At 51.6% G+C, this 20,416-nt stretch overlaps 1 protein-coding gene across 2 annotated transcripts in view; it reads right to left on the bottom strand.

Moving 5' to 3' along the window:
* Nucleotides 1-20,416, bottom strand: part of CRTAC1 (cartilage acidic protein 1) — a 165,384-nt gene that overhangs the window by 41,193 nt on the left and 103,775 nt on the right. For both annotated transcript variants that reach the window (XM_033186631.1, XM_033186641.1), the window contains exons 4-6: nt 17,433-17,569; nt 11,360-11,516; nt 1,855-1,989 (exon numbers count right to left, since the gene is read on the bottom strand). In XM_033186631.1, the coding sequence (XP_033042522.1) occupies nt 1,855-1,989; nt 11,360-11,516; nt 17,433-17,569 (429 nt within the window). The remainder of the gene's footprint in view (nt 1-1,854; nt 1,990-11,359; nt 11,517-17,432; nt 17,570-20,416) is intronic.

Genomic DNA, 20,416 nt, shown 5'->3' with positions numbered 1-20,416 from the left:
GAGTTGGGTGGAGGAGTGGGGAGAAGAGGCAGTGAGACCCGGGCTTGAGAAAGAGGGTTTGCAGAGACTAGGGGCAGCCTCCAATCTCTAGGATTAATACTCCATTAATTCTCTGCCAGACTCCCTGGCCCAAATGTCGGTGGCCTTCTGCATTGGCCCATTTCTCTCCTATCTATGAGGCACCTTGACAAGGAGCTGGTTCCCTTTCAGGGGAATAATCGGTGCCAGGCTGCATTTCACAGCAGCATCTGTTTGGGTGATGAATGCCCTCTTGACATGTCTTGTTAAACCCCTGCAATCATTCTGACTTTCAATTACGGGCCTAGCACCTTTCCTCTCTCCTCCCGCCTGATACTTTCTCCCACTCCAACTTGTTCGCTCACCTCTGCTTCCATCTCTTTAACACCTTATCAAATCCTCTAGATTTTCTCCACTATCCCCTCCCCTTTGCTTTATGATTTTTCAGCAATGAGAAAATTTGCTGCCAAAGAATAGCACTAGGAGGGGTGAGCCAGGTGGGAGGACAGGCCAGGGGAGCCCAACTTCAGCCTTGCCAGAGAAGGACAAGAGGTAAGGCAAGATTGGGGGCTGAATGGCAAAAAGCTGGGGGTGGGTGTGTGTTCTGGGCCAGTAAGTCTCCACAATGGAGCTCCTGGGCAGAAAGCTGGGGTGGTAGGTACTCGTAAGTCCAAGAATCCAAGAGAACGGACTGGCACACGTGCAGGGATGCGACGCAAACTGCCGGCAAGAGCCAGAGCTTGCAGGACCCTTGATTTACGTGTCTAGATCCTACTCACCACTCCTGCAGGCCAGAACTCTTCCCCATGCCTCCAAGAAGGAGGTGAAATCAAACCTCCCATTCATTGGCAAGGTGGGGGGAAATGGTCAGGGGCATGTGGGATGTAATCATACATCCGAAAACTTGCAGGGTGTCCACTTTGCCATTCAGCAGAATTTACCGGGTGGGCACTGGATGCCAAGCCTGTGTCAAGAATGAATAGAACCGTGACCCGGTCCTTGTAAAGCTCATAGACAGACCATGATGGTAATGTGGAGCCTGAGTGAGGTGTGCATGCCAGGGACAGCAGGAGGAGGAAGGGCCAGTCTCTGCTAGGTGGCACAGGGGAGTAAGGAAAATCTCTGCAGAGGTGATATTTGAGGTGAACGATGAAGGCTAAACAGACATTCTGCAGGTAGGGAAGGGGGAGGGCAGTCCAGGCAGAGGCCATGGCAGGTGCAAAGGCCCTGAGGTGGGTGGGGATGAGTGCAGAGGAAGGAGGAGAAGCAGATCTGGGGGCCTGGGGCACTATTTTGTGTGGTTTTTATCCTGCTTCTTATTAGAGGAGGATATTTTTGTCTATTTCTGTTTCTAGAATGTCAGTGCCTTTTCTGTGTGTGGGGTGGTCTTAGCCTGATTCAAGTGGGCATCCCTGGTTCCCAGCGCCAGCCTGATGCTTAGCAGGGGCTCCATGAATGCTCACTGTATTGAAATGAATGTTGAAGATAAATGTGGGAGGGGGCCAAGGTGGGGAGAGGCAGCTTGGAGGATAGGTTGATGCTGAGAGACACAAGCAGGACTTGGGGTGTCGCGGGCAATCTCAGATACTGGGCAGGACGATGGGCAGGAGTTTCAGACCCCATTCCCCAGCAGCAAACACTCCCTGTGGCTGGAGCCATGGGAGCTAGGGAATAGGAAGTGACAAGCAGCGTTTCTCTGTGTGGTGCAGACGATGATTTGTCCTGCTCTCCCTGCAGCCAGAAGAGACCATGCTGGAGGGGGCAGGGAAGTCTGGAGTCCTCTGTGGTTCTGGGGTGAGGGGTCAGGGCGCACAGGGCATGGCTGCCTCCACTCACCCGCACTGGCCGCAGCGTCCACAAAGGTGCCATCGCCCCGGTTGTGGAAAAGGAAATTAGGCCCATTCTCGTTGTCGCAGAAGATATCTGAGGCACTGCTGCTGAGGATGGGGCCCACGCTGACACCTCGGCCCCCTAGGAAAAGACACACCGACCCACAGTGAGCGGCAGAAGCAAAGCCCCAGGCCCACCCGGAGGACAGGGCTGCCTCTGAGGCCTGGGGGGAAGTGCAATGGAGGCTCCTCAGAGGAGCCTGGAGGGAATTCTTCCCGTGCTTTCCTGAGCCCAAATCTGGGCTCACCGTCTCCATGAACCTGCGTGGAAGGTGACAACACTGATGAAGAGGGAAGGAAGGAGCTCGACAGGACATGGGGACCCCGCACAGAGGTCAGCGCCTGCCTTCCCCTTCTAAGAGAAGTGGCTGAACAATCATCTTAAATCCTAAACCCACAATAATCCTAAACCCAGCTCTAAGCATGACATTTTAGTCAAGTCACAGATCCGCTGACAGCCTCCTGACTCCCACTTTGAGTCATACGTATGCTGGTCAAGACCACTGGGTATGTCCCAGCTTTAAGAACCTGTAGGAACAGGTCCCAGCTATAGGTACGAGGATGTTTACTTTGCCTTGTTTGACATTAAACAATTACGTCCATTGATAGTGAAGGAGTTGAATGGATTACGGAGCATCCATATGACAAACCATTCTGCAGTAAAAAGACTGCATAGATCCATATGGATTGACTTGGAGGAGGGCCTGTGATATATGGTTGAAAGAATCAGCAGTTCACCAAGCAATGGTATTGTGTGATCTTGTTTTTATTTTTTAAAATAGGAAAATACATGCTAGTTCTGAATACACATGTTTGTGCAGACTTATTCAGTTTGGAGAAAAGCAGGAAAGGCCACACCCCAAGCTGTGAACACTGGCTACCTTCCTTGATGGGGCAGGATTTGGGGAGGGAAAGAGAAACGATAGTTGGCCTTTTTTCTTTGAATGTCTTTGTAGCGTTTGACTTGTTGCAACAAGAACTGCTTCTGTAGTTTGAAAGGAAGAAATCCAATAAAGTGTATATGTTTTTTTTAAAAAGGAAAGACATCAAGCCAGCTCCACATTGGGCTTTGAAGTCTCTAAGATCAAATTTGAGCTATCCATGTCAAGAAGTCTAACCTTAATACGTCCTGAACAAACCACCCCCACCCAGTGGGTTTCAAATGAAGGCTCTCTGCTTGCCAGGCCCCACCTACAGCTCCCAGGAACACAAATCTGCCCTGAGAAAGCCTCCCTGAGCCATGCCCCCAAACACTGGAAATACTGTGCAGAAAATGGCTTGACTAGGATCAAGACATGGATTCTAGCCCCAGCCTGGCTTCTAACAAGCTCTGTGACCCTGGGAAATTTACGTTACCCTTGAGACTCAGTTTCCTCATTTGTAAAATGGGGGAGAGTCCGACCTGCCTTTTCTACTTTGGGGTTTTGAGAGGACGAAATGAGGTAAAATACACCTGTCAGAATGACCATTATCAAAAATATGAAAGATGACATGTGTTGGCAAGGGTGTAGAGAAAAGGGTACCTTTGTATACTGTTGGTGGGAATGTAAATGAGTACAGACATTATAAAAAACAGTATAAGGCTCCTTAAAAATTAAAAATAGAACTACCATATGATCCAGCAATCCCACGACTGGGTATATATATCCAAAGGAAATGAAATCAGTGTGTTAAAGAGATATCTGCACTCCGAGGTTCACTGCAGCATTATTCACAATAGCCAAGATACGGAATGAAGATATGAAGTGTCCATCAATGGATGAATGAAAAAGAAAACGTGATATATATACGTAATAGTACTACTCAGCTTTAAAGGAGAAAATCCTGTCATTTGTGACAACGTGGATGAACCTGGAGGACATTATGCTAAGTGAAATAAGCCAGGCACAGAGAAGCAAATACCACATGATCTCACTTATACGTGGAATCTAAAAAAGTTGAACTCATAGAAGCAGAGAGTAGAATAGTGCTTACTAGGGGCTGGGGTAGGGGTGTTGGAGAAATGTTGGTCAAAGGATACAACATTTCAGTTTAACAGGAGGAATAAGTACAAGGGATCCATTGTACAACATGGTGACTTTAGTTAATAAGAAGGCACTATATCTCAAAAAAAAAAAAAAAAAAAAAAAAAAAAAAAAAAAGAGGCACTATATACTTGAACTTGCTAAGAGAGTAGATTTTAAGGGTTGCCACCACATTACACAAGTATGTGAGGTAATGCATATGTTGATTAGCTCGATTTGGCCATTCCACAATGTCTACATTATTTCAAAACCTCATGTTGTACGATGAGCTGTATGAAGGGCTCTGTGGACACTGCAGCAGCTTGCTGCTCAGAGCCAGGTCTGAGAAGCAGTTGCAGGAGTGTCACCTGGGAGCTTGCTAGAATTGCAGAATCTCAGGCCCCTAATGGAATCAGAACTTGCATTCTAACAAGACCCCTGGGTGGTTATGTGCGCATTAAAGTTTGAAAATACTGCTTTAAAGGGTTGTTTACTATAATAAAAAGAGTTATCAGAGCACTCCAGAAGAACTTGATTTAAAAAAAAATAAAGCTCAAGCAGACCTATGTAAAGAAAGGCCAGGCCTCCCTCACCCCCACCTGCTCTGGATGGGGCAAAGGTTTCCCCAAAGTGACCATGCTTATTTGAGACAGGGATTCTCTTGGTCTCTAGGTGCCTCCCATCCTCTGAGATAGGCCCCCAGGAGAAATCATGGGTCCTTTTTCGCCTCTGCAAATGGAGCCTGCCCATCAGAGCTGGCATTTGGGGCCAGGGAGATGGGGTGGGGCGATGGCATTGCCACTCTTATTGCGCTCATAGTTAACACATTCTGGGCTGGATGCCTCCCAGATAATCTCATTAGCTGCCAAAGAGAGCCCAAGCCACATGAAAATGAAGCCACTGAATTCACACTGCTCCTCTGGAATGTCCTCCAAGACACAGCATGCACTCTTCATGATGGGAGCTATGGAGTGGCATGGGTGGCTTCCAGTGGCCTGTCCTAAAGCTAGCAAGAAAGGATGTGGGGTCACAACCTGGGCACCACCTCTGTCCATTAAAAGAGGTGCCACTAAGTGGTTGCTGGCAGCTGTCCCTGCCCTGGTCTTACCAGCTTCTGTGAGAATCCCTTGGCCCTGCCCGGGCCCCTGGAAATTCCAGGTGGGACTCAGGGACTTGCCTCCACACAGCTCCATCCTTCTTCCTCCGCTTCCACATCCTCCAATTTCCTCTCTGCCTCTGGCTCCCAAGCTGTGACACATTCCCTTCATTTTCTACAAAGCAGGTTATTTCCCTTTTGGACAAATTTCTAAATCTTTCTAATTAACTAATTGGGTTGGGTTGAAGCCTTGTACCATTTGTAACCTGTAATTACTAGAAAATTGCCATGGTAACCACACTACTAATTAGCCACAATTTATTGCCATGGCAACCGGACCATAACAGAGATGTTACCCACACCTCCTTCTTGGCAAGTTGGCTGCATAGTTGGGGAGCAGGTGAGTCGACAGTCAGGAAGCTGGCCTCCTGGGCGCCAGTCCCAGCAGCTTTAACAATGGGGGCCCAACTTGGGCCTGAGGTGGGGCAGCCAGATACCTGCACCCCTCACTGATGCCACAGGGAGATGACTCCCAGGTCGACAAGCAAATCTTCAAACCAATGGAATCCACCCATCATTATGTAGGCTGCCATGCCTATGCCCTACCAGGCCAATGTCAAAGGCTAATTATTCAGTAAATGTTCCCCTCCTCTCTTCTCTCTTTTGTCACACCCTCCCTCTCCTCCATCTCTTAAGGTTTAGCACACACCAAATTTGGTCACCCAGGGGGCTGCTAGGAACATCTTTATTTAGCTTTGGAGAATGATGTTCTAACAGGGAATTAACTCCACCTTGCATCAATTAATTCTTTTATAATTTGAGGCCAGCGCATTCTCTTGGGGCTGGAGAGGCAGCACTGGTGGTGGGAGACACCACAGGACCGGGGGTCGGAAAGTCCAAATTTGAGCTGTGTGACCTTGAGCTCATCACTGAACCTCCCTGGGCTTCTGTTTTCTCAGCTAGAACATAAGAGTGGTAATAATAAGGGCTCCTTCTTGGGGTTGTCATAAATATTAAGTGAGCTGGTCTTTGGAAGGTGCCTTGGAAAATGTCAGGTGCCACATAGTCATTAGCTGGGACTATTTACCACCTGCTGGGTGAATAATATCCCTTTATTTTTTCCAGCACTTTCAAGCTTCAAAGGCCTCCTTGTTCGGCTGTTGGGGTGTGAGTGCTCCTCCCTGCCCGTCCCTGCTGAAGGCTTCTGCTCACTCTGCCCGCCAGGCTGGGTAGGGGGTGGGGTTAGAGGGAAAAATGCCCCTTTGAGGTCCCCATTTCCTCCAGCCACATTCTGGCACTCTTGATGATCTGTTCATTGGGCCCAACCCCGATAGGGCAGCCTTGGTTGTCCTCAAGAACCATCCCTCTACCTCTGAGCCCTGGCACGCTGGCAATGCAGACCAAAGTACAAGTCAGCTGCGGGCAATCCATCTCTCAGACTGCATCTGGGCCAGCCCTCAGGGACTGGGGGGTGAGACAGGGAAAGGTGGTGAGGAGGGGGTGTGTGCCTGCCGCTGAACTTCTCCAAGCTGTGGGTCTGAGGACCCAGGGATGAGGCAGCACACGGATTCACGGTGCTAAGGTAAAGCCTCTTGGTTCCTGCCTGGCCTCTGCGCCTCTCCTCCTGCAGGATCACAGGAAGCATGCTCTCCAGGCCTCAGTTTCCTTCCTGTAAAGTGGGTGGGAATTGAGAAGATCTCCAAGACTGCTACTAGCTTACTTTGCAATGAATGAATCCTCCAGGGTGGACACAGGATAAGCGTGTTGGGGGCCGATCCCTGTGCCCATCTAGCCCTGCACCCTCTGCATCAGCGGAGACTCTGAGGTGAACCTCCTCAGCCAGGGAACTTGGCCATCTGCTGAATAGAACCTTAACAGAAACATGTTTCTGGTGGATGCCATGATTTGCAGGCTGCCAAGAGCATCCAAGATATTGTAAATGAGTAGGGCAGAGATGCTGGAAACGTGGTGCAGGAATGGGCAGAGTGTGTGCATGTGCGTGTGTGTGTGCACATGCTGCAGAATGGGGTGTGAGGATCAAGTACGGGATGGTAACAGGGTCTCTCATCCTAAATTTCCTGAAAACTTATAAGACAAGATAACTGTGTAGGTGCTGGTGTTGCCACTCCCAAGCCTTCTGGGAGCCTTCAGAAGCTGCGCAGGACTTGACTATTCTGTGTGGTGGGTATTAGACAGGGACACACCCACCCTCATCCTTCCTGCCCTGTGTCTGCAGAATGTTAAGGCAAGGATTGGGGCAGCAGGACAGGCCCCATCATTTGTTTCCTCTCGACAGAGGAGGGATTTGCACTGGCAAAACCTGGGGGTGTAGCCTGGGGGTATAACCTGGAGTGGCTCGCCACAGGCTTGACATTTCTTTAAAATCTCCTGTGTTAGCTGAGAAAAATGCACACAAAAATTACATTTCAATTCTGTAACATATCTGTGTTTGTTTTAAAAGAAACATAATGTTCCCCCTGATACTCATCAAATGCATCTGATACCCCTATAAAATAGTCTCTGTGTGTCCTGGGCTTTGAGTACCCCTAGCAGGCCCATGCTGCACTCCCTGGGGTCCTGGGCCCTGGCTTGGGAGCCTATCACTCCAGCCCTGCCTGGTCCTTGGCTGTCAGATCTGGCTTCACTCCCGATGAAAGGCCAGTGCCCGCCTGGGAAGCTAGGAGGCCCCTTGGCCCCCACTCTGTGGCCCCTGGTTGAGCTCGCTGGTGAGGATCTGCCAGAAGGCCTCAGCTGGGCTTTAGGCATCTCCGTCTCCTTCAATAATGACTTCCTATAAATCAGGTCTGCCCTCCGCTTTGTTCCACACCGCTCCCAGCCAACAGCAAAACTCCCCACCCGACATCATAAATCCACCTTCATTTTCTTTCTGAATTTCTTTTAAGGCTTCTTTAATCACCACCTTGCAGCCTGGACAGATGCTGCCTCAAAGGGTGAGGCCAAAATGTAGAGTTCCTGGGGAGGAGACAAGGCCTGCGGGAGGCCAGGCAGGTGGGAAGGAGAGCAGAGAGATGAACTCCGGGGGGATGGGGATGAATATCCCACTGGCCATGCCCAGGACTGGAGGTTTGGGGGGACACACAGAGAATGTTTCCCAGGCAGGAGCTGGGCCTGCTTCTCTGGGGCACCCCCCTGTGCCTTGCACAGTGCTCCCTGTACCCAGGAGATGCCCAGCAGAGGGCCCTGGTATCGCTCTGGCAGAGCCTCAGAGCAGGAGGTATTGGTATTTGCTATACTCCGTAGGCACCATCCGTGTGCCAAGCCATGTGCCAGCCATGTCTCATGTGCGCCTCCTTTCATTCTCACAACAGTCCTATTTTGAAGGTGAGAAAACTGAGGCTGGGAGAATAGTGTGCCCACTACTGCCTAGGCTGTAATGCATGGGGTAGGCTGAATCTGCACCTGTGGCCTGACTCCAAACCCCGTCCCCTCACCTGCTAGCTCAATGCCCTCAGAGAAGCTGAGGGGCATGCCCAAGGTCACTGGGGCCTGGACCATAGAGGCAGTGCAGGACTCCTGCCTCCCACCTTTCCCTCCTCTGGTTCCATCTGGTTCCATGCCAGGGCCTTGGCCATGGCCAGAACCCAATTTCCAGGATTCCCAGGCAGGGCAGCTACCGGCACTGTCTTGGCTTCAAGAGGCCTCAAGCAGCTGGGGAAGTTGGGGACCAGGGGATGGGAGAGTGGTCTTGCTGCCCCAGTTTCTCTCCCAATCTCTCGCTCGGCCACCCTCCCGGGGCCCTCGAGTCCCCCGAGAGCCGGCATACTGGCCACTAGATGGCACTGTGACCCAGCAGAGCAGCTGCAGCCACGGGAATGGATAATGTCTAGAGAGGCGGCCTCCCCTCCCCCTCCCGCAGTGCCGAGGGCCGGTGCCTGGGTAGCACCTTTGCCCGGACTGCCCCGGGGTGACTGGACCTCCCCCGCTGCCCTGAACACTCAGCCAGGCAGCTGCTTCAGCCACAACCACCTGGGTGGGGCTGCCTCAAGTCCGGGTGCCAGCCTGGGGCTGTCTTCCCAGTGGGTGTGGGCCTCCCCTCACAGCCCCTTCCATCTTGCAGGATGGCAGGATTCTCAAGCTGGAGGTCATCGGAAAGGTCAGCAGGCTGTGGCAGTTTAGGCATCAGGAGGAGATGGGCTCTAAGTGCTAGCTCTCTACAAACCTCCTGTGTGACCTTGGGCGAGTCTCTTCTCCCTGGATCTCGCTCTGTTCTTTGTAAAATGGGAGGTTCTCCCAGGTCGTACAGCTGTCTAGCAGGCAGGTGCTGTGTGGCTTGGCTCCAGGGACCTCCCAGCTCCCTGAGTGCACATCTGGATGTGGCCTGCCCCTTCCGCCTGCTTCCCTCGCGGCTTCTCAGGACCCCTGGCACTGGAGTGGTGCTGAGCGCTGGCCACGCGCCCAGAGCCTCAGCCATCAGGCCGGGCTCAGCATGGCGGCCCTTGGGGTCCATTCCTGGGGCTCGGGGGTGGGGGGAACTCTGGGCTGGTTTTCCAGCCAGATGTCCATGTATCATTAGCTGAGTGACAAGGGGGGCTGCAGGGTAGTGTTGGGGGGCTTGGCGGGCAGGGAAAGGGTGGGCTGGAGAAGGCGGGCCGACAGAATAGTAACATGGTGGGCCAAATAGGTTCTTGTCAGCCAAATGGCTTTTGGAAGTCTGCAGAGCTGCTCGAACGTGTCCTCTGGGCACGCCAGCTGCCCCAGCCTCCCTCCGCACCGAAGCTGCTGCTTCTTCCTTGAACCGCCTGTCCTTCCAGCCCAGCCGGCACAGTTGGCTGGTGCTTCCATCCCCACCGTGCTCCTCAGCTGCCTCCTCTGGGTCTCCTCCTTCGCCCTCCTCGTTTCTGTGCCAGCCCAGTCAGCGTGAACAATGCCCCCTTCGTGCTGAAACCCAGCCGCAACCTCCAAATTCTTTTATTCTGCATCTAGCCTGCTCTCCCAGTCCTTGCCTCCCTTCCACCTCGTCATTTTCAAGTGCTTCATCCCCCCAGTGCACCCCCTTCCCTTGCAAGATCAAGGCACTTAATTGCCAAGCCAGCCCAGTGCACAGAACTGGGAACTATTCAGAAAAATTGACTGTACAAATCTAGGCTGAAGTGCCTGCATGTTTATTTCTTTTCCGGGGGAAACATGGTTTATTACTGACACAGCCTTTCCATGGTACCTTCACCCGCGGAGCTCTCAGGCACTTAGATGGGGCTTGAGCTGTGCTAACTATTTTATTGTCTAGTCATTTGTTCCCAGAAACTTTGTCAGACAGGTCAACATTAATCTCCCCCTTTCACCAGGGTGAAACGTGGTTAGAGAAAGGCATCGTAAACTCAGGAGGGGCAGTGACAACCCTTTCTGGGCAGGACTTTGAGATGATGCCACCACCCAGGTGTCTGGAGGCAGGGGGGTGCCCCAAAGGACCCCTCAACCATCCTTCCAGCCTCAGGATTCAGACTGAGGAAGGCTGCCACTTTGGAAGCCTCTGCCGCACACTTTGGGATGGATATGTCGGGAAGGCTGACCAACAAGAGGATCTCTCTGTCCCAAGTGCAGGTCAGGTGTGAGTGTGGCTTAAGTTCACATGACAAGTTGTTGTGTACAGCTCTGGCTTCCTGATTTTTGGCACCCAAAACAGGAACTGGATTGCTCTGCCATCAGCAGTCTATTGGCAGATTATCAGAGTTTTAGTCAGCAGCCGTGCTGGAATTAGAAAAACAGCCTTCCCTAGAAAGATCTCCCTGTCAGAGACTCTGACAGTAGGTCCCCCATCCAGAAAGATGAGGGGGGAGCGTGCCTTCAAAAAAAGTGCTGGAGAGGTTTTGGAACAAGAACACAATTCTCTGAGCTCAGTTATCCGAGACGGGACCCAGCTGAAGCCTAGGGATTTAGCACTCAATTCCTGGTTGCTTATGTGTAAGTAAATAATTTCATCTGCGATTTGGCAATAAAGAATGCTTTAAATCTCGGTTTTTGTGATTTGCCAGTTTTCTCCTACAGAACCTGCTCACCCATCATGGAGGTTACCAGAGGGAGTGGGGCAAGAGGTTCCAGAGAGAGAATGATGTTGTGATGATGTGATTCTCATATCCATTTTCCAGCAAGCCAGATGCCCCCTCTTGGGTACCCTGAAACTCATACCTGCCAGATATCTCACCAATGCTTGGAGAGGCAGTGTGGGAGAAGCCTTCTGTGGGTGGCAGGATGGCATAGAGCCTTTATTTCCCCTCCCCAGGGACATAAGGCCACCCTTTCCTTGTGGTCTCTGATGAATTAGACTCAGCCTTGCAGGGCCCTGGACCCCAGCCCCAGCCCCTCCAGCACACCGCCTCCCACATCCCTCTGCGTACCTGTATATTTGCTGACCCCAGCCTCAGCAGCCACATCTCTAAGCGCCAGAATGCCCCGGGAGAGGTCACTGGCCTCAGGGTCCATTTCAATGAGGGCATCAGGGCCCACATTACCGTAGGCGTAATTGGCAATGTAGATAGAGTAGCGTCCAGAGCCCTGAGGAAGAAGGGAAGGAAGCGGTGAGCAGGCCGACCTTGGCTCATCCCAGAAACTGCCCCCTCCCCACCCCAGGTAGGACCATAGCTCTTTCACAGGGTTGGGTTCTTCTCCCCAGGTCTGTTGCGAATGGCCTTGTAGGCCATGCATGGCGCACTTCCAGAGGGGCTTTTCACAAAGGCTGCCATGTGAATGACACTCCCGGGAGTCGTACAACAAAGCAGCCTGCTTCTCCTTCCATCCTGTTCCAGAAGAACACATCCCTCCCTCTCCCCCACAACCACCTTTTTATAGACAATTTTCTAATGTGCCTCCCTCCAGCTGAGCTCTCTCCAGCTGCCTGCCAGGGTAGCTGCTCAATAAATATTTGCTGATTGATTGATCTACCAGTTCCCATTATTCTCAGTCTCTCTCTCTCCCATTCAAGCTCACTCCAGCCAAGATGACAAGCAAATTCCTGAGCCATCTCCCTCCCCCTGTTCCCACCCCACGCTTCTTCATTCCCCTGTTTTGGTAGCACAAGAGGCACAGATTTGCAGGGGTCCTACTTCCCTCTTCCATTCCGTTATTTCCCCCGTATTACCAGGAAGAAAGAGTGTATCACTTCCGTCTTTATAACACTGTCTCAAAGATTCGCTTTTCCCTTTGCATCCAGGAGCAGCCTTGGGCACCAGCTCCTCTGTGCAAGGGTCATTCTCTTCACTAGTCCAAAACACCGCTGATGAAAGACTCTTCTCTTCTGCCTGTTGTTATAATGGTGCTATTTCTTCAATGGGTGACTTCTTCCCAAGAGATCCACACACTTTCTAAATCAGTTTTCTGGCTTTTCTCTCATCCTTTGCATCACTTCCCTCTAATTAATTAGACAGTAAATATTTCTTAAGCTCCAACGATGTGCCAAGTGCTGTGTTATAAACGTACTTAAGACAAAATCTCTGACCGTAGGTTGCTTATAGTCTAGTTTGAAAGACAAGCCATAAACCTAAAAGGATCTAAGAGAAACTGTTGAGCTCACGGCAATAAGACTGGTGGTCCCCTTTCCTTGCTTTGATTTCTCATCCATTGGCACCATGAGCACAATTCTTGTTCCACCGAACTGGTCAGTGACTTTATATCTTTGTGGGTTTTTTGGTGTGTGTGTGTGTGTGTTTTTTGTTTGTTTGGGTCTCACTCTGTTGCCACAGCTGAAGTGCAGTGGTGTGATCTCGGCTCACTGCGGCCTCCACCTCCCAGGTTCAAGCGATTGTCTTGCTTTAGCTTCCCAAGTAGCTGGGATTACAGGCGTGCACCACCACTCCTGGCTAATTTTTGTATTTTTTAGTAGAGACGGGGTTTCACCATATTGGTGAGGCTGATCTTGAACTCCTGACCTCAAGTGAACCACCCCCCTGGGCCTCCCAAAGTGCTGGAATTATAGGCGTAAGCCACCGTGCTTGGCCAATCTTTGAAGGGATCATTTTCTTTGAGGAAGCTGATGAAGAGCCACACGAGTCTGTCTAACTGGTGGGTGAGACCAAGGAGGGAGCTTAGAGTTTCCTGTTAGAGTCTCCTGGGTGACACAGATGTATCAACAATGAGACAAGCATATGGCAGAGAGCACGGACGGGATTTCCTGGGTACCCAGAAGAGGAGTTCCTAACCCAGGGGAAGGGCACCTAACCATGGGAAGTTCCGAAAAGCTTTCCTTAAAGGAGTCTCAGTCAGGTGAATTGGAGGGAAAAGAACCTTCCAAGTAGAGATGAGAAAGAGAAGGATGTATGTAGAGAAACTACAGCAGTTAGTTCAATGTTGCTGGAATATAAAATGCAAGGCAGAGAGTGTCAAGGGGTGAAGCTGGAGAAGGTGGTAAATTTGTTCCCTACAGATTGCTCTACTCCTTCTCTTTTGGTTATCTGAGTCTTTATGCTGCTACCCAGAAATCTGTGCTTTACAAATCTTGCTACTCAAAGTGGTCCCTACACCAGTGGCATTGGTGACCTCTGGGATCATGTTTGAAGTGTAGACCCTCAGCAAACCCCCCCGCCCCCTGCAAGACTCACTGAATCAGAATCTGCATTGTAGCAAGACTGCCATGTGATTCCTGTGCAAAATTGAGTTTGAGATGCACTGCTTTACAGTACAGCCTATTTTTTTTTTTTTTTTTTAGACAGGGTCTCCCTTTGTCACTCAGGCTCACTGCAGCCTCTACTAGGCTCAAGTGATCCTCCTACTCCAGCCTCCCAAGTAGCTGGGACTACAGGTATGCACCACCACACCCAGCTAATTTTTTTTTTTTGTTTGTTTGTTGTAGAGACAGAGTCTCCCTATGTTGTTGAGGCTGGTCTTGAACTCCTGGTGTCTCAATCTATCCTCCTGATTTGGATGCCCAAAGTGCTGGTTAAGGGTTTGAGCCACCACACCTGGCCTAACAAGGTTTCTTGATTAGGGGAGAACTTTGAGAATTTCTCAGCCATCCGAGGCTGTGCAGAATGACTGGATGAAGAGTGAATGATGGGGCCAAAGAGGAAAGTGCGCCATCACAAACCGTTCCCAACCCTACCAGCTGGCAGCAGTCTCATCAACAAATGAGCAATAAGTTCAATGGACTGAAATTCACTCTGCCAGAAATTAGGATATTTACAAAATTCAGTTATGCCTAGTTCCTTACTTTGATTTATCAGGGGGATAAACTGACAAACACAGATGTGTTACGGTTGTAGAATATTGCAGAAATTCACATGTGAACTTGACCACGGTAATTCTGGGAGGGTGAGATGATTCCAAGGGAAGGAAGATGTTTCTGCAGTGTTGGGGCCAGTGCAGTGGTTCCCACACTTTAGCCTACATCAGAATCACCTGGGGGGCTCGTTAAAACACAGATTTTTTTTTTTTTTTTTTTTTTTTGAGATGGGGTCTCACTCTGTCGCCCAGGCTGGAGTGCAGTGGCTGGATCTCAGCTCACTGCAAGCTCCACCTCCGGGGTTTACGCCATTCTCCTGCCTCAGCCTCCTGAGTAGCTGGGACTACAGGCGCCCGCCACCTCGCCTGGCTAGATTTTGTATTTTTTAGTAGAGATGGGGTTTCACCACGTGTTAGCCAGGATGGTCTCGATCTCCTGATCTCATGATCCGCCCATCTCGGCCTCCCAAAGTGCTGGGATTACAGGCTTGAGCCACCGCGCCCGGCCCAGATTTTTTTTTTTTTTTTAACATCTGGCCCCATCCCCTGAGTTTCTGACCAACAGGTCTGGGGTGAGCCATGAGAATCTGCATTTCTAACAAGTTCCCAGATGATGCTGACACTGCTGGTCTGGGAACCACACTTTGAGAACCCTGATCCAGGGCCATTAGCCTGGATCCTAGTCTAGGGCCTGCCCCTAACTGCTCGTCTTTGGGTAAATCCCTGGCTGCCTCCAGGCTGCATCTCCTCAGATGTTAAATGGGGATCATATTCCCCCTGCTTCCTGGCAGGGTTGTTGAGAAGATTAAATGAGACAACGTATGTGAAAAGTCTTTGAAAAGATAAAAATGCTATATAAACATGAGGCATAATCATTATTGATCAGAGGACGTTCTTGTAAGAGATCGGTTTTGAGCTGGATCCAGAAAGGTGGGTGAGTGATGAGGCAGCTGGAGAGAAAGGACAAGCGGATGTTCTGGGTTTGGAGCAGAGAACGAGTGAGGGGTGGAAGGGGAGAGGGGAGAGAACAGCACGTGGCAGAGTGGGGGCGGGGCTGAGGCATTTATGGAGCAAAAGGTCTCATACTTGAGCATGCATCAGAGTCACCTGCAGGGCTAGCTGAACCCCAGATTGCTGGCCCCACCCCTGGAGTTTCTGATTCAGTCTGTCTGGAGGGTGGAGTGGGGCAGGGCCTGAGAATGTGCATTTCTAGCAATGCTGCTGCCGCTGGCCCAGAGGCTACACTGAGAACCACTGACCAGGTAGCTAGATTAAAAGGCCCTGCCCCGGGTAGAGGCTATGGGGCTAAGGAAGGATGACTAGGGTGAGTGCTGTAATAAAGTTAGAAACTTGTGTCTGCTATCATTTCACCCAGGGGCAGGGCGGCTGAGGGTTTTCAGGCAGGCAAGGTTCAATTCCTGGCTTTGCCTGTTGCTTCATGTGTGATTAAGGTCAAGTTGCCTAATTTCTCAAAGCCTGAGTTTCCATATCTGTCAAATGAGATAGTGATGGCATCTACCTTGTTGGTGTCTTATGAGGACTCAGTAGGACGAGGGAGGTAAAGTGTGCAGCACAAGGCGTGGCATTTCCCTAGTGTAAGAGGTGTTGGCAGTTACTGTTGTCCTTGCTCTTGTGTTTTCCTGCACCGTGCTGCATTGCCCTCTCTCAACTTCCAGGCTGCCCTTGGCCTCTCTCCATTCCTCCCCTGGCAGTCCTCAGGCCCCAGGGATGGCCGAGGTGGTGGCTGGACTCAGAAAGCAACCCTCCTCTGCTGGCAGATTGACTGTAGGGCTTCTTTCTAGTTCTCTGAGGCCTGGGAGACTGAAGTCAGGGGCTGAGCAGGGTGTGAGCAAGCTTCTGGACTCCTGCCTCCTGTGCTGCCGTGCCAGGCCTTTTTTTTTTTTTTTTTTGCATTTCACATAGTGCTTTTGTCCTGTGGTTAAATGCGTGGGTGTGCGGATGACCTTGTTAGGACAGAGTGCATCTCTTTGTGATTAACCTGCATGCCTCTCCCTCCAGTTCTCTGAGAAGTTGCCCACGTTAGCTGAGTGTCAAAAGCCTTGGTCCTGAATGGGTGAGATGGGAAACCAGGAGGAGGCTGGGAAGAGGCCCCTAACCATGACCAAGTCTGGCGCCCCCCAGCTCCACCCCACACTCTGGGGCTGTTCACAGAGCTGCCTCCCCATCCCTCCCACCAGGCAGGAGTCCAGGTGGCACAGATTCAGGTCAGGCTAAATGTGGCTTCACAGCCCAGCTTGGCTTCTCTTCCCAGCACCAGCTTGTTAAGAAATAAATATGTATACCTGGCACCTGCCTTCTCCCAAGGCCTGGAGGCCCCTGCTGTAAAGATTCACACTGAATCCCCAATCCCCTCGGTGCCATCTCAATTCCAAAGCGAGCCAAGCCTCTTGCCCCTGCCCCCAGAGTGGGGGCCATAGACACTCCTGTGGCAGCCGGGCAGCAGCTGGGCCCCTGATTTAGTGATGACTGTTTACAAAGCCAAGGAGGTGGGCGGCAGGGGAGCAGGTGACAGGAGGTATAAATCACCTTTGCAGCAAGCTGCTGGCTCTGGCGAGGCCTGCTGGGACCCAAGCCTGGGTGGGCGGCTGCCCCCTCCCTGGGCAGATGGCTGCAGGGGCTCATGCCCCTTCCCACTCCGTCTTTCCTTCCCGTCCAGTTTGGGTGGGGCACCTCTGTGTAGGGTGCACTTGCAGGGCACGAAAACGTTGGAGGAGCTATTGATGAACTAAAGTACTTGTATATTGAGGCAACCCTCCCCTCACCTACCTAGGAACCCCTACATTGGGCCTTCATTTATTCCGTAAATATTTACGAAGGGCCCCATGGCTCAGTGCCTGGCACACAGGAGGCACTTAGTAAATGTTAGTTGAGTGAATGAATGCAGGCAGGATTTACAGCTAGAAGAGGTGGATTCATGTCCTAGCCACACCACTCATCTGGTTTGGGCTCCCACGCAAGTCACTGCTCCAAGCTAGGCTTCCATCCCCACAAGTGTCCCGAGGACACAATGATCCCTTGGCTGGCTTCCTCACTGGTTTCTGGGAGGGCTGCATGTGAGACAGGATGTGAAAGGTACAAAGCAATGCATTCTGCAAGTCTTAGTTGTTGGTATTTAGTACCCAATCTATCCAAGACACCGTGGGAGCTGCCACTCTGTCAGGGGATGTCTACACAGTGGCTCCTCTCCTGGCTGTCACATGGCTTCTCCCCAGGCCCCCCATGCACCCCTGTACTCACCTTTCTGTCCACACAGGCCACAGAACGTCCGGCAAAGAGGCTGGCCACCCCACGGGCCACGTTGACCTCATCACTCAGAATGTCTTCCCACCGGTTATTGCGGAACTTGAACAACTTATCGGTGTATGTGGCCACCCCTGGAGAGAGGAGGAAAGGGAGGGCTGGTGGACAGTGGATCAGGGTCTCGGTTATGATCTCTGGGTATGTCTCATGGCACCTGCCACAAGGTTCTTGGGACCGGAGGAGGATGGGTCATCTGCGGCAAGGAAGACCTCAAGCAGGTGAGACTCCTCTGTGTTTGGGGAGCACTCAGATGTTTCCAGTTGAGGGAAGAGATTCTGAGCCTCATGAAGATGGCTGGCCCAGGCCTCAGGAACTAGGGAAGAAGTGCCACTGCTGCAGTGTGACTGAGATAACTCTTAGCAGCTGGATTTCGTGCCCTGCCCCGTTCTCCTGCAACAGCAGCAAGGAGCTCCTGGGACTGCAATACCGTAACATCCAAACTCAACCCAGGATGGCTCTTTTTCCAGGCGCTGTCCCTGCATTCTCTACTGGATCGCAGGACCTACCTGATTTGGGTCTCAGAAGAAATGGTTCTGGTTCATGAGTAGGTCTCAGTCCTCCCTGAGGAAGGGGCTGGAAGTTGAGCTCCGACAGGGTGAGAAGTGAGGGGTTGTTCTGCCTGGGGTGTGATGAGTTTGGGCAGCCCTGGGAGGCCCCTGGTCCCAGGACTGTAGAGCCCCAGAAGGCAGTGGTTTTCACCTCTTTTGGATTACTGGCCCCTTTGAGAACTGGAGGGAGGTGAAGGACCTTCAGCTGAGGGAGTTGCAGGTTTGCACCACACAATATGCCATACGTCATTTCAGGTCTGTGGCCCTCTGGAGCTCGTTCGTGACTAAGAAGCCTTGTTCTGGGGAAGTGGGAATAACTGCTGGTGGCTGAGGCCTCAGGCCCATTCAAGTGACCACTTGAAAGGCAGAGCTGTTTCCTCCACCATCACCCTTAGTTAATTTCTTGTTAATGCAAGACCCAGAGTGTTCATAGTTTAGGGGGGGCCTCGTTCTATCTCCTGGGCTGGACAGGAAACACAGGGAGAGGAGCAGCTGAAGGAATCAGGGAAGGTGAGCTTGAGGAAGAGTGGACCTGGGGACAGAACCCTGAACTTGACTGTCTGGACCACGGAAAAGGCAGCAGGCTTAGACTGAGGACAGACAGCATGGCACAGGGGCACCCGGGCCAAGAGCTCAGGTGATGGAAATGATCTGGAGCCCCAGTGTTGGTTCTGCTTGGATTCTACTTCTAGACTCTAGACTTGAGGCATGCTGCCCAGTATCTCTGAGCCTCGGTTTTCCTGTTTGGGAGTGGGGATGATAGTAGTTACAGAAAGTTTACTGTGAGGAATAATGGGATGATGCACACTAAAGGTTTGGGATAGTCTCCCCACAAAAGTGGTAGCTATGTTTCGACAGAAATGATTTTTCTCATATTATAGATGAACTACTTTCCAAGGTTCTTTAGAGACATCAGCCCTGCACTGCGGGGGTTCGATGAAAACCAGTGATTCTGTGAGTGGGTGTGTGTGAGGGTGGGAAGTGTGTGAGTGTGAGTATGAGCCAGAGTGAGCATTGTGAGAGTGAATTGTGTGTGTGGATGTGTGAATGAGTGAGAATGTGTAGGAGTAAGAGCCAGCGTGAGTGACAGTAAGAGTGTGTGAGTGGGCTGGGCACGGTGGCTCATACCAGTAATCCCAGTACTGTGGGAGGCCGAGGAGGACAGATCACTTGAGCCCAGGAGTACTAGACCAGCCAGGCAACATAGCAAGACCCCATCTCTACAAACCACCCCCTAAAAAATTAGCCAGGTGTGGTGGCACATGCCTGTAGTCCCAGCTACTCAGGAGGCTGAAGCAGGAGGATCACCTGAGCCCAGGAGGTCGAGGCTGCAGTGAACTGCGACTGCGCCACTGCACTCCAGCCTGGGTGACAGAACAATACCATGTCTCAAAAAAAAAAAAAAAAAAAAAATTGCTGCGAGTTTGTGACAGCAAGTGTGTGAGAAAAAGAGTGAGCATGAGAATGAGTGTGTAGGTGTGAGAGTGAGACAATGGCTGAGCATGAGTGTGTGTCAGCATGAGTGGGTGTGTGAGGATGTGTGGTGAGTACACGAGAGTAAGAGTGTGTCAGAGAATAAGAGTGGGCAAGGACAAGTGAGTGTGAGAGAGTGGGCATGAGTGAGTTGAGAATGTGGGCATGAGTGAGAGTGAGTGTGGGCATGAGTCAGAGTGAGTGTGAGAGTGGGGATGAGTGAGTGAGTGTGAGGGGTGAGAGTGAGTATGGGGGAGTGAGTGAGAGTGAGTGTGGGGGGATGAGTGAGAGTGAGTGTGAGGGGGTGAGTGAGCATGAGAAGGGAGCGAGTGAGAGTGAGCATGAGACGGGGGTGGGTGAGGGGGAGAGTGAGTGTGGGGGGTGAGAGTGAGTGTGGGGGGATGAGTGAGAGTGAGTGTGAGGGGGAGAGCATGAGAGGGGGTGAGTGAGAGTGAGCATGAGAGGAGGGTGGGTGAGAGTGAGTGTGAGGGGGTGAGAGTGAGTATGGGGGAGTGAGTGAGAGTGAGTGTGGGGGGATGAGTGAGAGTGAGTGTGAGGGGGTGAGTGAGCATGAGAAGGGAGCGAGTGAGAGTGAGCATGAGACGGGGGTGGGTGAGGGGGAGAGTGAGTGTGGGGGGTGAGAGTGAGTGTGGGGGGATGAGTGAGAGTGAGTGTGAGGGGGAGAGCATGAGAGGGGGTGAGTGAGAGTGAGCATGAGAGGAGGGTGGGTGAGAGTGAGTGTGAGGGGGTGAGAGTGAGTGTGGGGGTGAGTGAGCGTGAGAGGGGGTGAGTAAGAGTCAGTGTGGGGGGATGAGTGAGAGTGTGTGTGGGGGGATGAGTGAGAGTGAGTGTGGGGGTGAGTGTGAGAGGGGTGGGTGAGAGTGAGTTTGGGGGGTGAGT

The sequence above is a fragment of the Trachypithecus francoisi genome, unplaced genomic scaffold (assembly GCF_009764315.1).
Source record: "Trachypithecus francoisi isolate TF-2019V2 unplaced genomic scaffold, Tfra_2.0 Contig01579, whole genome shotgun sequence".
Lineage (NCBI taxonomy): Eukaryota > Metazoa > Chordata > Mammalia > Primates > Cercopithecidae > Trachypithecus > Trachypithecus francoisi.
This window is presented reverse-complemented; position numbering and strand designations above follow the sequence as displayed.